Source organism: Equus caballus, chromosome 15, assembly GCF_041296265.1.
Source record: "Equus caballus isolate H_3958 breed thoroughbred chromosome 15, TB-T2T, whole genome shotgun sequence".
Classification (NCBI taxonomy): domain Eukaryota; kingdom Metazoa; phylum Chordata; class Mammalia; order Perissodactyla; family Equidae; genus Equus; species Equus caballus.
Window position 1 is genome coordinate 84,179,205 of NC_091698.1, and position 17,595 is coordinate 84,196,799.

Below are 17,595 nucleotides of genomic sequence, written 5' to 3' on the forward strand. Positions count from 1 at the left end.
TCAAATAAAAGAGCAATTAAATACCATTTCTATCTATTGAATTAGCAAGTAATTGTACAAAATTTATAATACTGATATTATCAAAACTGTAGAGGAACTAGTATCCTCATTTACTTTTGGTGGGAGTGTAAATTAATACATTTCTGGAAAGAAACATAATTATATGTATATTCATATATCCTTACATATACCAATATAGTAAATATATCAAAAGTCTTAAAATTTACATACTCTTTGGCCCAATAATTGGAATTTTGCTGACACAAAGGAACATATGCACCCATATAGGCACTTTTATTTTTTATAGCCCCAGAGAAAAGACCTCCAAATAATGAATCTAACAATCACCTCGTAAAAAGGTGCCTGCTCACACTACAGTGAGGTAGTAGTCGACAAGCCCACCTACACACAAAGAGCTTGAAACACATTTTGGAGCCTCACTCTTTAATAAACATGGATAGCCAATAACCCTCAGTTTGAGAAAAGCCACCAACATGAAAGAGAGTACAACAGAGATAATGCAAGGTATAAAAGACATGTTTTTCAAAACTATAGTCAATTATACTTCAATTCTTAAAAAAACTACAATTAATATCCTTACAGAGAAGAGAAGATACTGCATCCATGAACCTACAACAGTATGTGTGTTAGGGGTCCCCAAGACTACAGATCAAGGCCTACAAAATTCAAAGGGAAGATGATGCACAACCTAGACTTCCATACCTGCCCAAATTATCAATCAAGTTTAAAAGTAGAATAAAGATATTTTCAGATTTTCAGGAACTCAAAAGATGAACTTCCTCTTCTCCCTTTCTTAGGATGCTATTGGAGTACATGCTCCAACAAAGCAAGAGGATAAAACAAGAAAGTAAAATATGAGATTCAACACAGAAAAGAGGCAAAGGGAAACAAACCTACAATGACAGCTGCACGGCAGACCTGGACAACAATAAATCCAGACTAAAGCAGTTTCTCCACCAGTCCTCCCCATCTCAGCAGATAGCATGACCATCTACCTACTCACTCAAGCTAAGAAAAAGTAAGTCATTCTTTTTTGTGTATGTGCAAGAAGATTGGCTCTGAGCTAACATCTGTGCCAATCTTCCTCTATTTTATGTAGGATGCCGCCACAGCATGGCTTGAGGAGCAGTACTAGGTCCATGCCCAGGATGTGAATCTGCAAACCTGGGTGACGGAAGCAGACTGCACGAACTTAACCACTACCCCACTAGGCTTCCCAGAAAGAGTAAGTCATTCTTGATTCTCTCAAACCCCAAATTCAACATCCTCATGATTCTACCTTCTAAATAGCTTATAATCTATTCACTTTTTTCCATCTCCATTGCCACCACCATACAAACTCTATTGTTTGTATTGTAATGGACAGCTACCTACTCTACTTTATCCCGCATAAGCCATTTTCCATATAACAACCAGAGATTTTTTTTTAATATAAGTAACATCATGTCACTGAGCTTGAAATCCTTCAATAGTCTCTCATTCCACCCAGAATAAAACCCAAGTTTCCAAATATAGCCCACCAGACTCTGCATAATCTGGCCCCTGCCTATCTTTAGACTCTCATCTCATTTCCCTCTCACACTCTCTCACTACATTCCAACCACAGTGGCCTTGCAGATCCTTGAACATGTGAAGCCTTCTCCTGCCTTTTCACATGGAATTCCCTTTTTACATCAAATTCCCCAGCTCTTCACAGTGAATTATGCTCATCTTTCATGATTCAACGTAAATGTCATTTCCTCAGAAAGAGCTTTACCGACCATCAGCTCTCAATTAGCCCCTCACCAGGTCAGTTTCCCTTCATTTCCTTTTCTCAATGAGTTAAAAAGAAGGGTTTTTGTTAACTGAATTATGGCATGTCCTAACAGAACAGTATGTAACTATTTAAATGAGGTTATCAAAAAGTATTTAGAATATATGTTTAAGTAAGACAATTTTTAAGAATTAGAATAAGATGGAGGAGGAGAATTTTTGCTACTAGCTATCAGGAAATACTATAACATTATAACAGTTAAGACAGCACACAGGGGCTGGCCTCACGGCCGAGTGGTTAAGATCACACACTCCGTTTCGGTGGCGCAGGGTTTTCAGATCCTGGGCACAAACACGCCACCGCTCATCAGGCCATGCTGAGGCAGCACCCCACATAGCACAACCAGAGGCACTCACAACTAGAATATACAACTATGTACTGGGGGGTTTTGGGGAGAAGACGAAAGGAAAAAAAGAAAGAAAGAAAGAAGATTGGCAACAGATGTTAGCTTGGTGTGAATATTTTTTAAAAAGACAGTGTGGACTGGCACAAGGACAATGAGGCTGACAGATCAGGACAGAAAGCCTAGAAACAGATGCATGTGTGATGTAAACGTGACATTATAACAGAGGTAATACTGCAGATCCACAGGCAAAGGATGACCTTTTCAATTAATGATGCTGGGATAACCAATTATCCATATGGGGGGAAAATAACTATATTCCTATCTCATAACATATTTTATAGAAAAAATAAATTTCTATTTAAAGACCAAAAAAGGAAAACTTTAGAATTCTTAGAGGAAGATGTATGACTTTGAGTAGGACAGAATTTCTTCAAATGCTCCCTTTCTCTCTCTTGCAAACACACACACACAAGCACAAATCTAAAAAGGAAAATACTGATGAATTTGACTTCACTAAATTTAAAACTTCTAGACATCAGTAGCACCAAATTAAAAATATAAGCCACAGACTGAATGCAGATATTTGTAATACACATAACTGCCTAAAGATAAGTATCCAAAATATGTAAAGAATGTTTTAAAATTTATACAAAAATACAAACAACCCACTTAAAAGATAGGCAAAGGATCCCAAAAGAAGAAATCTGAATTGGCAATAAGGATATCATAAAATTCTTCACTACACTAATAATCAGGGAAATACAAATTAAAACTATAACAAAATACCATTTTGCACCCATCAGCTTGGCAAAAATTTAAGTCTAACAACACAGGGAATTGTTGAGGCTACAGAATAATGAGCACTCTCATTTATTTCTGGTAGAAAGAAATTGATACAATCTGGTGATATCCAAGAAAATAGAAGATGCATGTACCCTAAGAGCCAGCAATTCTCTTCCTAGGAACATACCCTAGAGGGGTAGCTTTCAAATCTTTTTGATTATCAGATACATATTTTTCATTGTGACCTAGCACACACATACTTATATAAGAAACAAAAGTTCACAAAACAGAGTTTAGTCTTCTGATGCGTGCCACATTCTGATAGTTTCCATTCTATTCTCATTCATTTTTTTTAACGTCGGAGTGACTTAACTGATTTTACAACCACTAATGGGTAAACATACCCAATTCAAAAAACTCCACCCCAGAAAACATTCTCACATGTATCTTCTTGCGCAAAGGCGGGAGAATGTTCATTATGGCATTCTTTGTCAAAATAAATTTAAAACAACATAAAAGTCAATCAGTAGGAGAGTGAATAAAAATTAGAGGCATAGTCATACAATGGAATATGATACAGCAGTGCTAATGAAAGAACTAGAACCCTAAGTATTAACATAGCTAAATCTCATTAACTTAATACTAAGTTTTGCTTAATACTAAGCAAAACGAGCAAGTTCCAGAAGAATACATATAATATGATATCATTTGTATAAACTATTTAAACATGTAAAATAATACTATATATTGTTTAGGGATACATCTATACCTAATGAATACATAAAGAGTTGCACAGTAGGGAAAACATCAGGGAAGAGTACAGGAAAGAAAGTGAAATGGAAAAGCCAAATGAGCAACTAGATACTCAATTATTAAAAGTCACCCATCTTCAAAATTAAACTATTGCCTCCCAGGCAGCAGCTTCCTTCTACGCACAAGGCTGTAAAGAAAGGTTCAGCCTGCCAGCTAGAGAGACTGACGCAGCCAAAGTGAGATCAGTCTTCAAAGCCTACAACACTCCTCTTTTAAAACTGTTCTATTTAGTAATCAAATACACTGGGCATCTATTTTTAGCTAAGTAATGAAATTCAGAACATAGACAAAAATGCAACAGGTAGTTGTGTGTGGATGAGATGTCACAGCAGACGCCCCAAACACAGCCATGTGCCACTAAGGTTGAGTCACTGACATGCTGAAAAAGATATTAAAGCTCAGCTGCCACAGGCTGCAGTAAGCCCTCTCTGCTTTCCTGTCTGCTATATTTGCCAGGCCTCATTCCAGAATGCTGAACTCTTAGACATCTTCAAGATGAGTAAATCACTAAAAATGACAATATACGGCATCTTACAAACAGCACATGCTTGTGATCAAATTAACACAGAGCAGAGAGCTAATAAACAGTAAACTCATGGAATAATTCTCTAAAATTAAAAATTCGACCCCTCTAGGTCTCAATATATATTCCACCTAGAAGAATAACCCAGTACACTTTACTGCAATTTCAAAAATGTCAACTCATTTGTCAGGGAATGTCATTTAAAAGGATTATGTGTAACAGAATTTAAGCAATAAACTACCAGACCAATAAACATGCTTCCAAGCCATAAGTCCAAACCACTCTTATTCCCAAACTAAGCAACATCTTTAGGAAAATATCTAATCCATTCATTCATTCAACCCTTACATACTACTACGTGTGAAAGGTACCATGGTAGACCTTAAGGAGGCATAAAAATAAATTAAACAGAAACCTTGTCCTTAAGATACTGATAGCCTAGCAATGGAGTTTTAGAAACACACATACTCCTAGACAAGGCAGAAAGACATAGGTGTCACATGAGAAATAAAGATGAATTGCTATTAAAAAAAAAATCTCACTTTGAAGAGACCCTTGCCTATCTATTCCTCCAGTGGGCCAAATCTAGAATATAGATACTTTGATCTCATCTCCTCAAAGGCAAGTAGCTACCTATAGCAACAAGACTGGTTCTTAGGACCACTAAAAATCAGTCTCCTCTTTTCATACCTTCCGTGTACATTGTGTCCTATAGGGTATGCCCCTTTGAGTTAACAGATTTCACAAATGCGGATCCCAATTCTCATAACCGTGAATTCTGCTGATCTAAGAGAAACGGAAATGCCAACAGTGACACGGGAAAAGAAGCCATCCTATTCCCTAATTCTGTCACTGCCTTGCTATAGAAATTTGAGGAATTCACACCTTGGCTGATGGAAGGATTGAAGAAAGAACTCTTCACGGCTTCTAAAGAACTTTTAGGGCTTGCCGGGTGGCGTAGTGGTTAAGTTCTCTCTTGGCTTTGGTGGCCTGGAGTTTGCAGGTTCGGATCCCGGGCACCGACCTAACACAGCTTGTCAAGCCATGCTGTGGCTGTACCCCACATAAAACAGAGGAAGACTGGCACAGATGTTAGCTCAGCAACAATCTTCCTCAAGCAAAAACAGGAAGACTGGCAACAGATGTTAGCTCAGACCCAATCTTCCTTCCAAAAAAAAGAAAATAAAAAACAAAGAACTTTCATGAATCTTTCAAAAAAGTACTACATAAAAGGCATCAATATGGTCTAGATTAAGAAGGCTTTTCACATGATTTTATGTGTAGCAACTTTGTTAATGTAGGTAGAGGTATTTTTATTCCTTTTTCAAATCTAAAGAAAGTAAATTCCATAAACACAAAATGTCATTAAATGCTACTTCAAATATTTTTCACAGAGCTACTCCAGACATTGCCAGGTCTAGTGGATTCATTTCAAATTTATCATCAGATCTACTGTTTGCACTTAAACACTCAACTAAACATTCAGGAATTTGGGAGCACTGAAAAGGGGAGTCTGCAGAAAAGAAGTAAAGTGACTTTATGTTGATGAACCCAACTGTTCTCTCACAATACTGATAAAAGGAGTAAGAAGTTCAGGTTTATATCTTCTTATACAAACCAGTCACCAGTCCTCCGGCCATCAGCCCCCTGTCATGTCTTCAATGTCTCTGAAAAGAACGTGACAAACTAAAGAAAGAAAGAGCTTTCTTTATGTTCTATCCATTCAGGCCAGTAAACATCCCTGGTTCACACGTTTGGGTTTTTTAATGACAGCTTTACTGACATACAATTTACATATTGTAAAATTCACCCTTATTCATGCACAATTCAGTCATTTTTAGTATATTCACAGAGTTGTATAACCATCATCACTATGTAACGTTAGATCATTTTCATCCCCCCAAAAAGAAACCCCATACCCATTGATTAATTAAATTGAAGGCAATACCAGATCTTTTAAAAAGCATCTTACTGTTCCAATGAAGTGTCCAACTGAGTCTTCTTTATCCCACTACTAAAGAACATAAGTCTACATTCTCATATCCAAGTCTCTAGCTTAGTCAAAAAACAGCAAGAGTTGTAGACGGCAAAAGAGCCTAAAAAGAGGGGCTGGCCCCGTGGCTGAGTGGTTAAGTTTGCGCGCTCCGCTGCAGGCGGCCCAGTGTTTCATTGGTTCGAATCCTGGGCGCGGACATGGCACTGCTCATCAAGCCACGCTGAGGCAGCATCCCACATGCCACAACTAGAAGGACCCACAACAAAGAATATACAACTATGTACTGGGGGGCTTTGGGGAAAAAAAGAAAAAAATTAAATCTTTAAAAAAAAAAAAAAGAGACATAAAAGAGCCTAAAGAGAAAAGCCAAAAGAGAACAAGAATGCAACATTTCTCGTAAAAAAGTACTCAAAAAATGATGAGGATATGTCAAAAGGACACAAAAGCCACCTGACAGAGCTCCCAATGACAAAAGTTAGAACTGAGCAACAAAATAAATGATGATAGTATTTAGATTACAACCCATAGAATAAATACCTAAAAATTAATACTGACATGAATAAATAAATAATTTGGGGAGAAGGGATAGTGCTTCTTTTCAGTAGAATTCAAATTAATAAATGTGGGAGGAATAAGGAAAGTAGAAAAGCACTCTCAGACAAGCACCACAGTAACAGCTACAGGCAACAGCCATTAATGGATGCTGAAATTAGTGGACAAAAGTATAATGAGAAAACAGAACATCTGCACAGTCTCAAAGCATCACTCCATAAGACACTTACTAATTACAAAGGGAAAACCAGTTAACTTTACTGTGGAGAAACCTGGTAGACACAATCTTAACCAAGTGGTCAAAGTTAACATAGCAAGACATATGAAGGTCACGTACTCCCTGATCTGAGGCACCGAAAATGGTACAACATCACTTCTGTAGTATTCTTGGGAAAAAATGTGTTTCTCAGTCTAATAAAAGGAAAACATTAGACAAATCCATATTGAGTGACATTTTACAAAATAACTAACCAGTGCTATCTTTAAAAGTGTCAGAATCATGAAAGACAAAGAAGACAGGAACTGTCACAGATGGGGAAGACTAAGAAGATATGACAACTAAAATCAATTTGTATCCTAGATTGGATTCTAAACCAAAAAAGGACATTAATGGGAAAACTGGTAAAATTCAAGTAAGGCTTATAGAACAACTAATAGTATTGTAAGAATGTTAATTTTCTGCAGTGTTTTTGCAAATTTTCTGTAAATGTAAATTTATTTCAAAATAAAAACTTAGGTTATTTTAATGCAACATTTCTAGACATGAGATCTTACCATTTCAACCCTGTTGTGAAAAATGACTCATTTTGGCTATTATAATTTTCCTATGAGGAGAGATTATCAAATGATGTCAGATTCATTATCTCAAAACCAACTCTTATAGTACACGCTGGATTGCAGAAGACATAACAAGAAAACAAGTCAATGAATGAAAAACACACTTGCTAAAAACCACATGGCACACTGTTAACAAAGAGATATGCCCCAAAAAAGACAAGAACATTCTGATCATAAAGCAATGGCCCACAACACAAATAAAACCACCTGAAACATAAAATGTCAAGAACTGGACAAAACCAACTGAACCATCATGCCAAGTCATGAAGGTCACGACTTGACGAATTTCTGTGGTGTTCAATTTTTACACGTCTGGTAAGCAAGGTTTATTATTAGGTAAAGGTTGGATTGGCTCTGGTACATACCCAGATTTCAAGTCAGTTATCCTCAAACAGTTTGTAGCATCCAGTCCCACTTTTCCATTGCGGACCACACTAGATATGAATGGGGAGAGCATTGGAGAAATTCGGTTCAAGGCGACTTCTGGGGACATTTTAACTTGACTTGCAAATCACCACTGAAAGCAGAAGGAAAGAATGGTGATCAGAGTATCCAAAGGAACTAGATATAACAAGCTTCCTGAAAACTGGCACAGCACACTGAAGTTTCTCTTGCATGAATAAACACCTCATTTCCTGTCTTATAGCAGCCTCTTCCAGTGATCCTCCAGAACAAACTGACTCCCTGCTGCTCACCACTCAGGACACAGACTACACTGCTGCTTTTCAGGAACAGAGGCAACCGTTGAAATCCAATTCTCTCCTCCTTTCCAAAGCTGATTTCTGCACTCTGTTTAAAGTTGTCCCATTCTGTCTTACAACTGGCAGGTTCTACTTTAGTTGAGACCTTAAGAATCCTTCGCTGACAATCCTTTCCCCAACACACAAAATGCAGAGAGTAAGAACTTGATTGAAAGTACTATATAAAATCCTAGAACAAGCATAACTTGCTCGCAATTTTTACTTACTAGAAACTACTCCTGAGATACCTCTCTTAATAACTATCCCTCCTCAGTGTATTATAACTACCTGCTTAGTGATCTCTCCCCCGGAGAGAGATAAACGAAACATCCAATAAACAGTTTTTAATAAATACATGAATAAAAGGAAATATTTCGGTATGGAGAGGAGATAATATGCCCTCAAAAAACTTGGTAGAGGATAGTGTATTTGAGGAATAGATGTAGCAAAACTCAACTTAATTAAATCATGAAAACATACACCAATCCAGATATTAAGCAACACAAACTAACATGGATCTAAAAGTCTTTGACGGTAAAGCACTAGGACGTTCTTACACTTGAAAACGCAAAAGTAAAACCAATAAATCATATCTAAATTACTTGGAAACCCACAGGGCTGGGGGAGGGGGTACATGAATTCCTCTTAATAGATTTCTAAATGAAAGCCTCTACTTTCAGAGGTGAATAAGTCAATTTAAATCATCATTTCTTGCTCAATCTGAAAGGATAATCCCACATCAAAAGCAAATTAATTTCCTGAAAGTTACAATTACAAGTAAATGATGTTCTGGTTCTCATTTTCATATATTATACCGTATGAGGACTTACTGTTTCCTGCTACGATAAATGTTGAAAACTAGTACCTGTTTTAATCATTTCAGATAGTAATAAAGGGAAGGACTGCAGTGATCTTTCCAAAAATAATAACACTGAGACCCTATGTAGTGATGACACCCAGAAGTACCCTTGAGGCAGTAAAAGCTATCCTTTCTGCAAAAATAAAACAGGCCCCTCTTCCAACCACTGAACAGACGACCCCCCTCCATCACTCCAATATGTCATTATAAAGTAAGAATAAACATCTCATGCACTGTATTATCAATCATAAAAATCATGTACATTTTCATAATACTTTATCACTTATAAAGAGCTTCCATATACATTACTGCCATTGATCTTCACAACCCTGGGCAGTAAGGAAGTTATTAGAATTTCCACTTTACAGGAGATACGGATAACTTCTGTAATTTGTCTTTGAACAGTATACTAATCCCTATTATCATTTTGAAGCCTATTTTTTTCTATTCTGCAACATTTCCACCTTTATTTCTACCCACTGATGTCACACTTCTTGAAAGGATGCTTATCTAGATCGCATGCAAATACAGAAATACTCATCTCGGAAAAAAGCAAAAGGATCTCACTTACATTACAAAAGTATTCTTCCATGCTTTTTCCCATAAGACCTATTATTATCTTATCTCTCATTTCTATGAAAAAGGGAAACACAACCAACACACTCCGAACATCTACTCAGTATCAGACACTATATTACCCATCTCCATCTGTAATTCCATTTACTTCCCCCCAACAGCCCTGTTCTCTGGTTAATATTATTGTTCCCATTTCACAGATAAGAAAACTAAAGCTCAGCAAGACTAAGTAACTTGTTCAAAGTCAAAAACCTAGCAAGCAGAAGGATCAGAATTCAAATCCAGATCTCCCTCAAAGTCCACTATACTCATCTTCCTCGCAAATAAACATTTAAAACTTCCATTATCAAAGAGAAAAACATCAAAGTGAATTTTTTAAGTGTACGTTTGTAAACTTTGGGCAAAAAGTCAAACATTTAGACTAATGGTTGCTTTACAACTAGAAACAAATTAGACTACTGCTGGCCTCCTGCTGAAACTGGCCTGAGTGATTCACTAGTCAAATACTAAAGGGAAAAAACCTGCTGCAGAAGCCAAATTATACTTAAGGTTACAACAATCCATTCCAATTCAGTAACTCTCATGACCTTAGAATGACACCTGAAAGAATGAATTTCTCTCTTTGTTTCCAGCACATTCATAACACTATTTTTTGACAGTTTAAGATTTCATGCAGCGTTAAAATCTGTTTCAACCGTGAGGTGTTGTGACTTCTCTGAGACAGGGGAAAAAAAATACCAACTCCAAAACCAGAGGTCACGGAATAGACAAAGATGATGGTCCTTTGGCGCGGTTCTTTTGAGCTAGGGACATGGCTGGGAGATCATCCCCCAGTAGGAGCTTTTACTCATCACAGCACTATAACAGATCCTGGATAGGCAAAAATTTACAGAGGCCAGCTTCCCTTGAATGCTAGTTGAGCAATCAGTATTCCCTGATTTTTACGTGTTACAGAAAAAAAAAATGCAGAAATAACAATTTTACTGCTGCCCAACAGGGTCACACAAGGTCCTGTGACACGCGGCCTGGGGAATACAAAGACGTCTAAAGCATCGTCTAGTTTTTTGCAATTAAGATGGGATGACAAACACGGAAGCATGTGCCCTGCTGACGTCATGGAACGGAAAGGGGTGGCGTCCTGCTGCGTCACGTCGACGTCATATAGCGCAAGAGGGAAGTTACACTGGGGAAGCAATTTCTCTAAGGAGCAACATTCGAGAAAAACAAGCAGCTCAGACCCAAGGAGTGACCACCCCAACTCTAGGGGGCATCTAAAAGGGGACACTCTCCTTTCTCCCAAATTGTATCATCCCCTCATGAGGCGGCAAGGAAGAAAGAGTCTGAGCGTTATCAGGGACCAGGGCGCGGGCTAAATATGGAGAAGGAGCAGCCTCTGGCCTCGGGGGCTTGTTCTTGAGGGGACCAGCGTGATGGGGATGAGCAGGGCATCTTTGGAACGAGGGCCTTCTCTATAGGAAGAGGAGGCGAGCCCTGGGCAAATTTAAACCACGGTCCTCAGCGCCACCTGTGCGACTCGGGATCCAACCTCCCCGCACCAGCCCCAGTCCAGGTACCTGGAACTTAGTCCGATCGGTAACCGGCGACTACGTGGGGTACAGGTTACCCGAGCGCGCCCCCGACCGACGCACCGACCTGCGCGCGCACCGCGGGCCGGATGCGTGCGCGCCCCCGGACGTCCTGCCCCGCCCCGCCCCTTCCCCTGTGCAGCCCAGCAGTGGGGCGGCGTGCGCGCCCCCGGCCGCGCCGAGCTGGGCGCTCGGAAGGGCGTCCCCGCAGTGCCTGAAAAGTTCTTTCTTCGACCCGTGCCTCGTGCGTGGCGAGCAGCGCGGAGTCTGGAACTATCGAGAGGGCTCAGTAACGAGAGGCGGTGCAGGGAGACAATCCCTGAAAGAACCGGGACAGTTGGTGGGCGGGGTTATTTCGGGCATTCAGGTGGGCGACCCGCCGAGGCGGTTGGAAGGCCCGCGTTGTTAGGGAGCGTAGGAACGGCGTCTGTGGTTACGGGGTCGGGCAAAGGGTAAAGGGCAAGTTTGGGGTTGGAGAGCACCTCGTTTTAGCCATGGCCGCGGCTGGGGACCCAGGAAGGCAGTGGCCGGAGGAGGAGGAGGCGGCGGCGGTGGTGGTGGTGGGCTCCTGCATGACCGACCTGGTCAGGTTAGTCCGGGGCCGAGCCTGCGGCTCGTGGAGGGGCGGCCGGGGCTCTTCGCTCTGGCTGGGCTCCGGGGCTCGGGGGCGGGCGAGTGTGAGCTACAGGTTTCCCCAGCCCGCGGTGTGCCTTGATGGGGTGGAAGAGGCAGAATTTGAGCGTGTCAAGGTAAGTGACTGGTGAAGGAACAGAGAGGCCGGGGTGTGGAGGAAGCTCTAATCTTCCTAGAAACGCCCCCAAAGACCTGCTCCTGTTTTCTTGACCAGGCTACTGAGCCTCTCCCCTAAATAGCCGAGTGACTTTGGCTAAGCCCTTTTACCTCTGAAGATGTGCCTACCTCACAGGGTTGTTGTGAGGACTCAATGAAGTGTTTTGTGAACCCTAAAACTATATTCTGGTTGGATATTATTCGTCTGATGCTGTAAAAATTGAGTGGAGTAGGGGTCAAAAAGGTGCTCAGAGACCTTTCACCATATAGATTGTTGGCATTCCTGCGGTATTTCATTTCAGCTTATTTTTCGGTAGTATTATAGTTGGCATGGGTTACCTGTAGCAACCCAAATGTGAGTCAAAATAAAACCCATAAACACAATATTTACAACCATTAAAAAACGTGATCAGATAATGAAAGAAAACATGCTAAATGAAACAAGTCGTTGAGATTGAATGGAGAGATCCTTTCCATTTCTTTTTTTTTTTTTAATGAAAATAGCTTTTCTGATATATAACTTTTATTATGTTCATTGAGGGAAAAAATCAGATATTCCAAGAAAATCCTGCCACTCCGAGTGCTTCAGTTTAATATTATGGTGAATAGCTTTTCAGATATAATGCTATTTTTACATTATAAAAATAAAAAGTGATCAGGCATGTTGCAGTAAGACCTCATCTGTCCTGCAACCTTGCTTTTCCAAAGGATAGCAGAGAACCTGGAAATAAGTAAAAAGGCCTTAGGACAATTAAAATAAGTCACCAAATTCCTGCACCAACCACCTGTGTCTTACTTAGAAAATAGTTCCAGGGTCTACACATAACCAATTTAAGCTTACATTGCTCAAAATGTTTATAAGCTAGGTTATCAAACTTCCAGACCAAGATTAGAAAGAGGGAGAGACTGCTAGGGGCCTGTATGTGATTACCAAAAACCTGAGAGTGAGTAGGAGAGTGGAACAAGAACAAAAGAATTTTAAATGCCAGTAGCCTTTATTTTTCTGCAGATATTTGAGCTACCTTGTCAGACACTGTGCCAAGATGGATGTGCTTCCTGTAGTGACAGAGCATAATGTTCAATCTAGTTGTGGAAATTTCATGAAGAGGCGTACAAATCTTTTTCTAGAGCAAGAGTCAGCAAACCTTTCTGTAAAGGGCCAGATAGTAAATATTTTAGGCTTTTCAGGCCACATAGAGTCTAGGTCACTCTTTTTTTTCCTCTTTTTTTTTGGTGAGGAAGATTCATCCTAAGCTAACATCTGTGCTAGCCTTCCTCTGTTTTGTATGTGGGATGCTGCCACAGCATGGCTTGATGAGCATTGTAAAGGTCTACGAGCGGGATCTGAACCCTCAAACCCCAGCCGGCTGCTGAAGCAGAGCACACGAATTTAACCACTTTGCCACTGGGCCCGCCCCAAGGTCACATTGTTTTTGGGTTTTTTTAACAACCCTTTAAAAATGTAACAACTTTCTTATCTCCCAGGCCTTAGAAAAACAGCCTCTAGGCCATAGTTTGCTGACTGCTGTCTAGAGCATCACTGTAGTACAGCCCACTATGGTAATTGATGTTAGTAGTAATGACTCTTCAAGAAAACATAATATGGTACTCATTAAATTTTATTTAAAAATAGGGCATGCAGGAGCCGGCCCAGTGGTGCAGCGGTTAAGTGCACACGTTCCGCTTCGGTGGCCCAGGGGTCGCTAGTTTGGATTCCAGGTGCGGACATGGCACCACTTGGCAAGCCATGCTGTAGTAGATGTCCCACATATAAAGTAGAGGAAGATGGGCATGGATGTTGGCTCAGGGCCAGTCTTCCTCAGAAAAAAGAAGAGGATTGGCAACAGATGTTAGCTCAAGGCTAATCTTCCCACAAAAAAAAAAAAATAGGGCATGTGTTTCATTTTAGAAAATAGTTCCATCAAATATATTTAAAGTTTAGTTACACAAAGGAATAAACTTTTAGTAAACCTTCAGATCTAAAATAATTCTTTCCTTAGAAAATCCATCTAACCAAATTTTTACCATACTTTTATAGGTGAAGTGGCAGAAGAGTTAGAAAGCTAAACAATTTTCCCATGCACCCTACCTGAATAAGAGTGTCCAGGTTAAAATTCAGAGCCACAGGGCTGGCCCCATGGCCAAGTGGTTAAGTGGTTAAGTTTGCTTGCTCCACTTCAGCAGCCCAGGGTTTTACTGGTTCACATCCTGGGTGCAGACATACCACCATTCATCAAGCCATGCTGAGGTGGCGTCCCACATAGCAGAACTAGAAAGACCTACAACTAGAATATACAAGTATGTACTGGCGGGCTTTGGGGAGAAGAAGGGGAAAAAAAAAAAGAAAAGGAGGATTGGCAACAGGTGTTAGCACAGGGCCAATCAAAAAAAAAATCAGAACCACTTTGGTATTAAAGTGAGTCAGAGCTTTCTGTGAAGCTTGACCATCAGATATTGAAGATGATTATACTGCTTTCCAAAATGAGTACTCTTCAGACTTTGGGAAGGGAGGGTGTCAAAGGCCCATGTCAGGATTTTAAAATCTTGTTTCAGTGCTAGAGGAATTTAGAGATTATTTATCCCAGCCCTTTAGTTTATAGATGAGTAAACTGAGGTCCAGAGAAGTAAGAAGCTCTTCCGTTGTAGATAACCTTCCTAATATCTCTTCTGCTGCCATTTTCTTTCCTTCATAAAATGTCCAGGTTTCTACTCTTCACGTGAATCACTAGTAAAAGTTTTATCCCCCTATAGACTCTCTCCCAACTTTTCACAGTTTCTGATTACTTCTGCTTCTCAAGATCTTTACAAAATGCTTGAGTTTAGAATTTTTATTAAAACCCTGCATCTGTGATAAATTTGGGTCCAACTTTGCTAGTGATGGTACATATCATGATTGTATTCGTTTCTTATTGCTCCTGTAACAAATTACCACACACTTAATGGCTTAAACAATATAAATTTAATACTTAACAGTTCTGGAGGTCAGAAGTCTGGCACAGGTTTCACTGAGCTAAAATCAAGGTGTCTGAAAGGCTGCATTTTTTCTGGAAGGTCTAGAGGAAACCTGTTTTCTTGCCTTTTTCAGCTTCTAGAGGCTGCCCACATTCCTTGGCTCATGGCCCCTTCCCCCATCTTCAAAGCCAGCTATGGTTGGTCAAGTCTTTCTCACATGGCATCACTCTGACGCACACTCTTCTGCCTCCCTCTTTAACATTATAAAAACCCTTGTGATTATATTAGGCCCAACTGCGTAATTCAGCATAATCTCCTTATTTTAAGGTAGTTTATTAGCAACCTCAATTCCCCCTTGCCATGTAACAGATGCCAAGGATTAAGATGTGGACATCTTTGGCATGGGGTGCATTATTCTGCCTCCCACAGTGGTTGAGCTTATAGTAAAAAAATCATAGACCTTGGAGGATCTTTGAAGCCTATCAGTCCATCCTCCACATTTTACAGATGAAGTAACTGAGAAAGATTAAATGACTCTCCCCAAATCACACAGCCAGTTAGTGGCATAGTGAAAGCTGGAATCCAGGCTCCCCAACCTTTGTCTTTATCATTCTACGTCTAACTCGGCTAGTGTTTATTGCCTTTTCTTGTCTACAGTTTATTTGAGAGCGTGTAGTCTGTGCATTCAGTAATTGTTGTCTTAGTGAGCTGATAAAGAATAACAACTAAGGATTTATAATTTTCAGGTCTAAAGATAGAAATAAAATAAGGAACAGTAATGAAGATACTAAGTTTAACTGTAAGTAGCCTGGACACTCATGCCTGTACTATAGAATCACTTTAGAAATAAAACTACTTCAGTAGCTAAGCCCTCTTGGACCACATCCAAGTCCAAATCACTTTTTATATTACATTACTATGTGCCAGACACTGCTAATTCAATCAATGAGCAACTTTTTTTTCCTCATTTCTATTTTCAGTCAGCTATGAATAGTAAGTTCTATGTACTAATAATTTTTTAAAATCATTAGCTCATCCAACATAGCAAACAATAAATATTATTTAATACCCACCTGTATTTATCATTTTTCTCTTCCTTCTTGAATACTCGCCTCTGAAGTTCCTCATCACAAAGATAAGAGAAATCAAGACTGTCCTTGTGGAAAATAAAGTCAAACTTCCTCCAAAGGTAGATTTCCATGAAAACTCAACAGCAAATGAACTTTTTTAGACATAAGGTTCATAAACCTTGATTAATCATGCTTTCACCAATAATCTTTTCTTAAGACACGTATCACCCAGTTTTTCAGTTATTCATTCAACAAATATTTATTGAGTTTATACTATGTGCCAGGCACTTCCCTAAGTACAAAGAATACAGCAATGAAAAACACAGCCAAACCCCCCTGCCTCATGGAGCTTACATTCAAGTGGAAGAGGCAGACAGTATCAGAAATAAGTAAAATACATAGTATGTTGGATAAATGCTTCTTAAGGAAAATAAAGCACAAAAGGAGGATGGGAGGAGTAATTTTAGATCATTGGCCACAGAAAGCCTCACTGAGAAGGCAATTTTCAGTAAAGGCCTAAACGAAGAAAAGAAGCAAGCCATACAGATACTTAAGGGAAGGGAATCTGCAAAGGCCCTCAGGTAGGAGCATGCCTTTTATGGTCAGTGAACAAGGAGGCCAGTGTGGGAGGTCAGGGAGGCAGGAGAGCAAGTGATGATTAAAGGATGTTGGGACATACCTGGGATGAGATGAAAAGCTATCCGAGGGTTTGAGCAGAGGTGTGACATAATCTGACTTCCATTTTAATATGATCACTCTGGGTCTATGAGAGAATAGACTGAAGAAAAAGCAAGGGCAGAAACAGGGAGACCAGTCAGAGTCAATCACAATAATCCAGGCAAGAAATGATGGTAACTTGAAAGCAGAGCAAGTGGGGAGAAGTAAATCTTGATAATATTTTGAAGGTGGAGCTGACAGGATTTGCTGAGGAGTTCGTGGTAGGTCAAAGATTACTCCAAGTTCTATGGGCTCTGCAAATGGGAAAGGAAGTTGACCTTTGCTGAGATGCAGATTATGAACAGAGCAAATTGGGTAGGGAGAGGGCAGTATCAGGAGCTCCGGGCAGACATGTGAGACTGGAGGTGCCTATTAGACATCCAACTCAGGCAGTCAGGAAGACAGTTAGATATATGAGTGAAGAGTTCAGAGGAGAGGTCCAGCTGGAGATGTAAATTTGAGAGTCGTCAGTGTATAGATGGTATTTAAAGCCATGAGGCAGGATGAGATCACTGAGGGGCCGAGCTTCTAGGGCAATCCAACATTTAGAGGATACATTTTTTTACATAATTTATCTCCTGTCTCCCAGTCTCTCTCTACCCCTAAAACTTGCTTTGAGACA

General features: G+C 39.9%; 2 protein-coding genes across 8 annotated transcripts in view; one reads left to right on the plus strand and one right to left on the minus strand.

The window, feature by feature from the left end:
* Positions 1–12,163, minus strand: part of BABAM2 (BRISC and BRCA1 A complex member 2) — a 420,515-nt gene extending 408,352 nt beyond the window's left edge. Inside the window, exons 1-2 of one of the 2 annotated variants that reach the window (XM_023619317.2) lie at positions 12,027–12,163; positions 8,050–8,201 (exon numbers count right to left, since the gene is read on the minus strand). In XM_023619317.2, the coding sequence (XP_023475085.1) occupies positions 8,050–8,177 (128 nt within the window). In that variant the 5' untranslated portion in view covers positions 8,178–8,201; positions 12,027–12,163. Of the gene's footprint in view, positions 1–8,049; positions 8,202–11,433; positions 11,562–12,026 lie in introns of those variants that run through there. The other variant, XM_001502017.6, reaches the window with a different exon arrangement.
* The window catches only part of RBKS (ribokinase), a 90,253-nt gene continuing 83,697 nt past the window's right edge, over positions 11,040–17,595 (plus strand). For 3 of the 6 annotated variants that reach the window (XM_023619319.2, XM_023619323.2, XM_023619324.2), the window contains exon 1: positions 11,768–12,034. In XM_023619319.2, coding sequence (XP_023475087.1) covers positions 11,940–12,034 — 95 coding nt within the window. In that variant the 5' untranslated portion in view covers positions 11,768–11,939. Of the gene's footprint in view, positions 11,430–11,581; positions 12,035–12,055; positions 12,195–17,595 lie in introns of those variants that run through there. The other 3 variants (XM_070235640.1, XM_001502071.6, XM_023619318.2) reach the window with 3 other exon arrangements.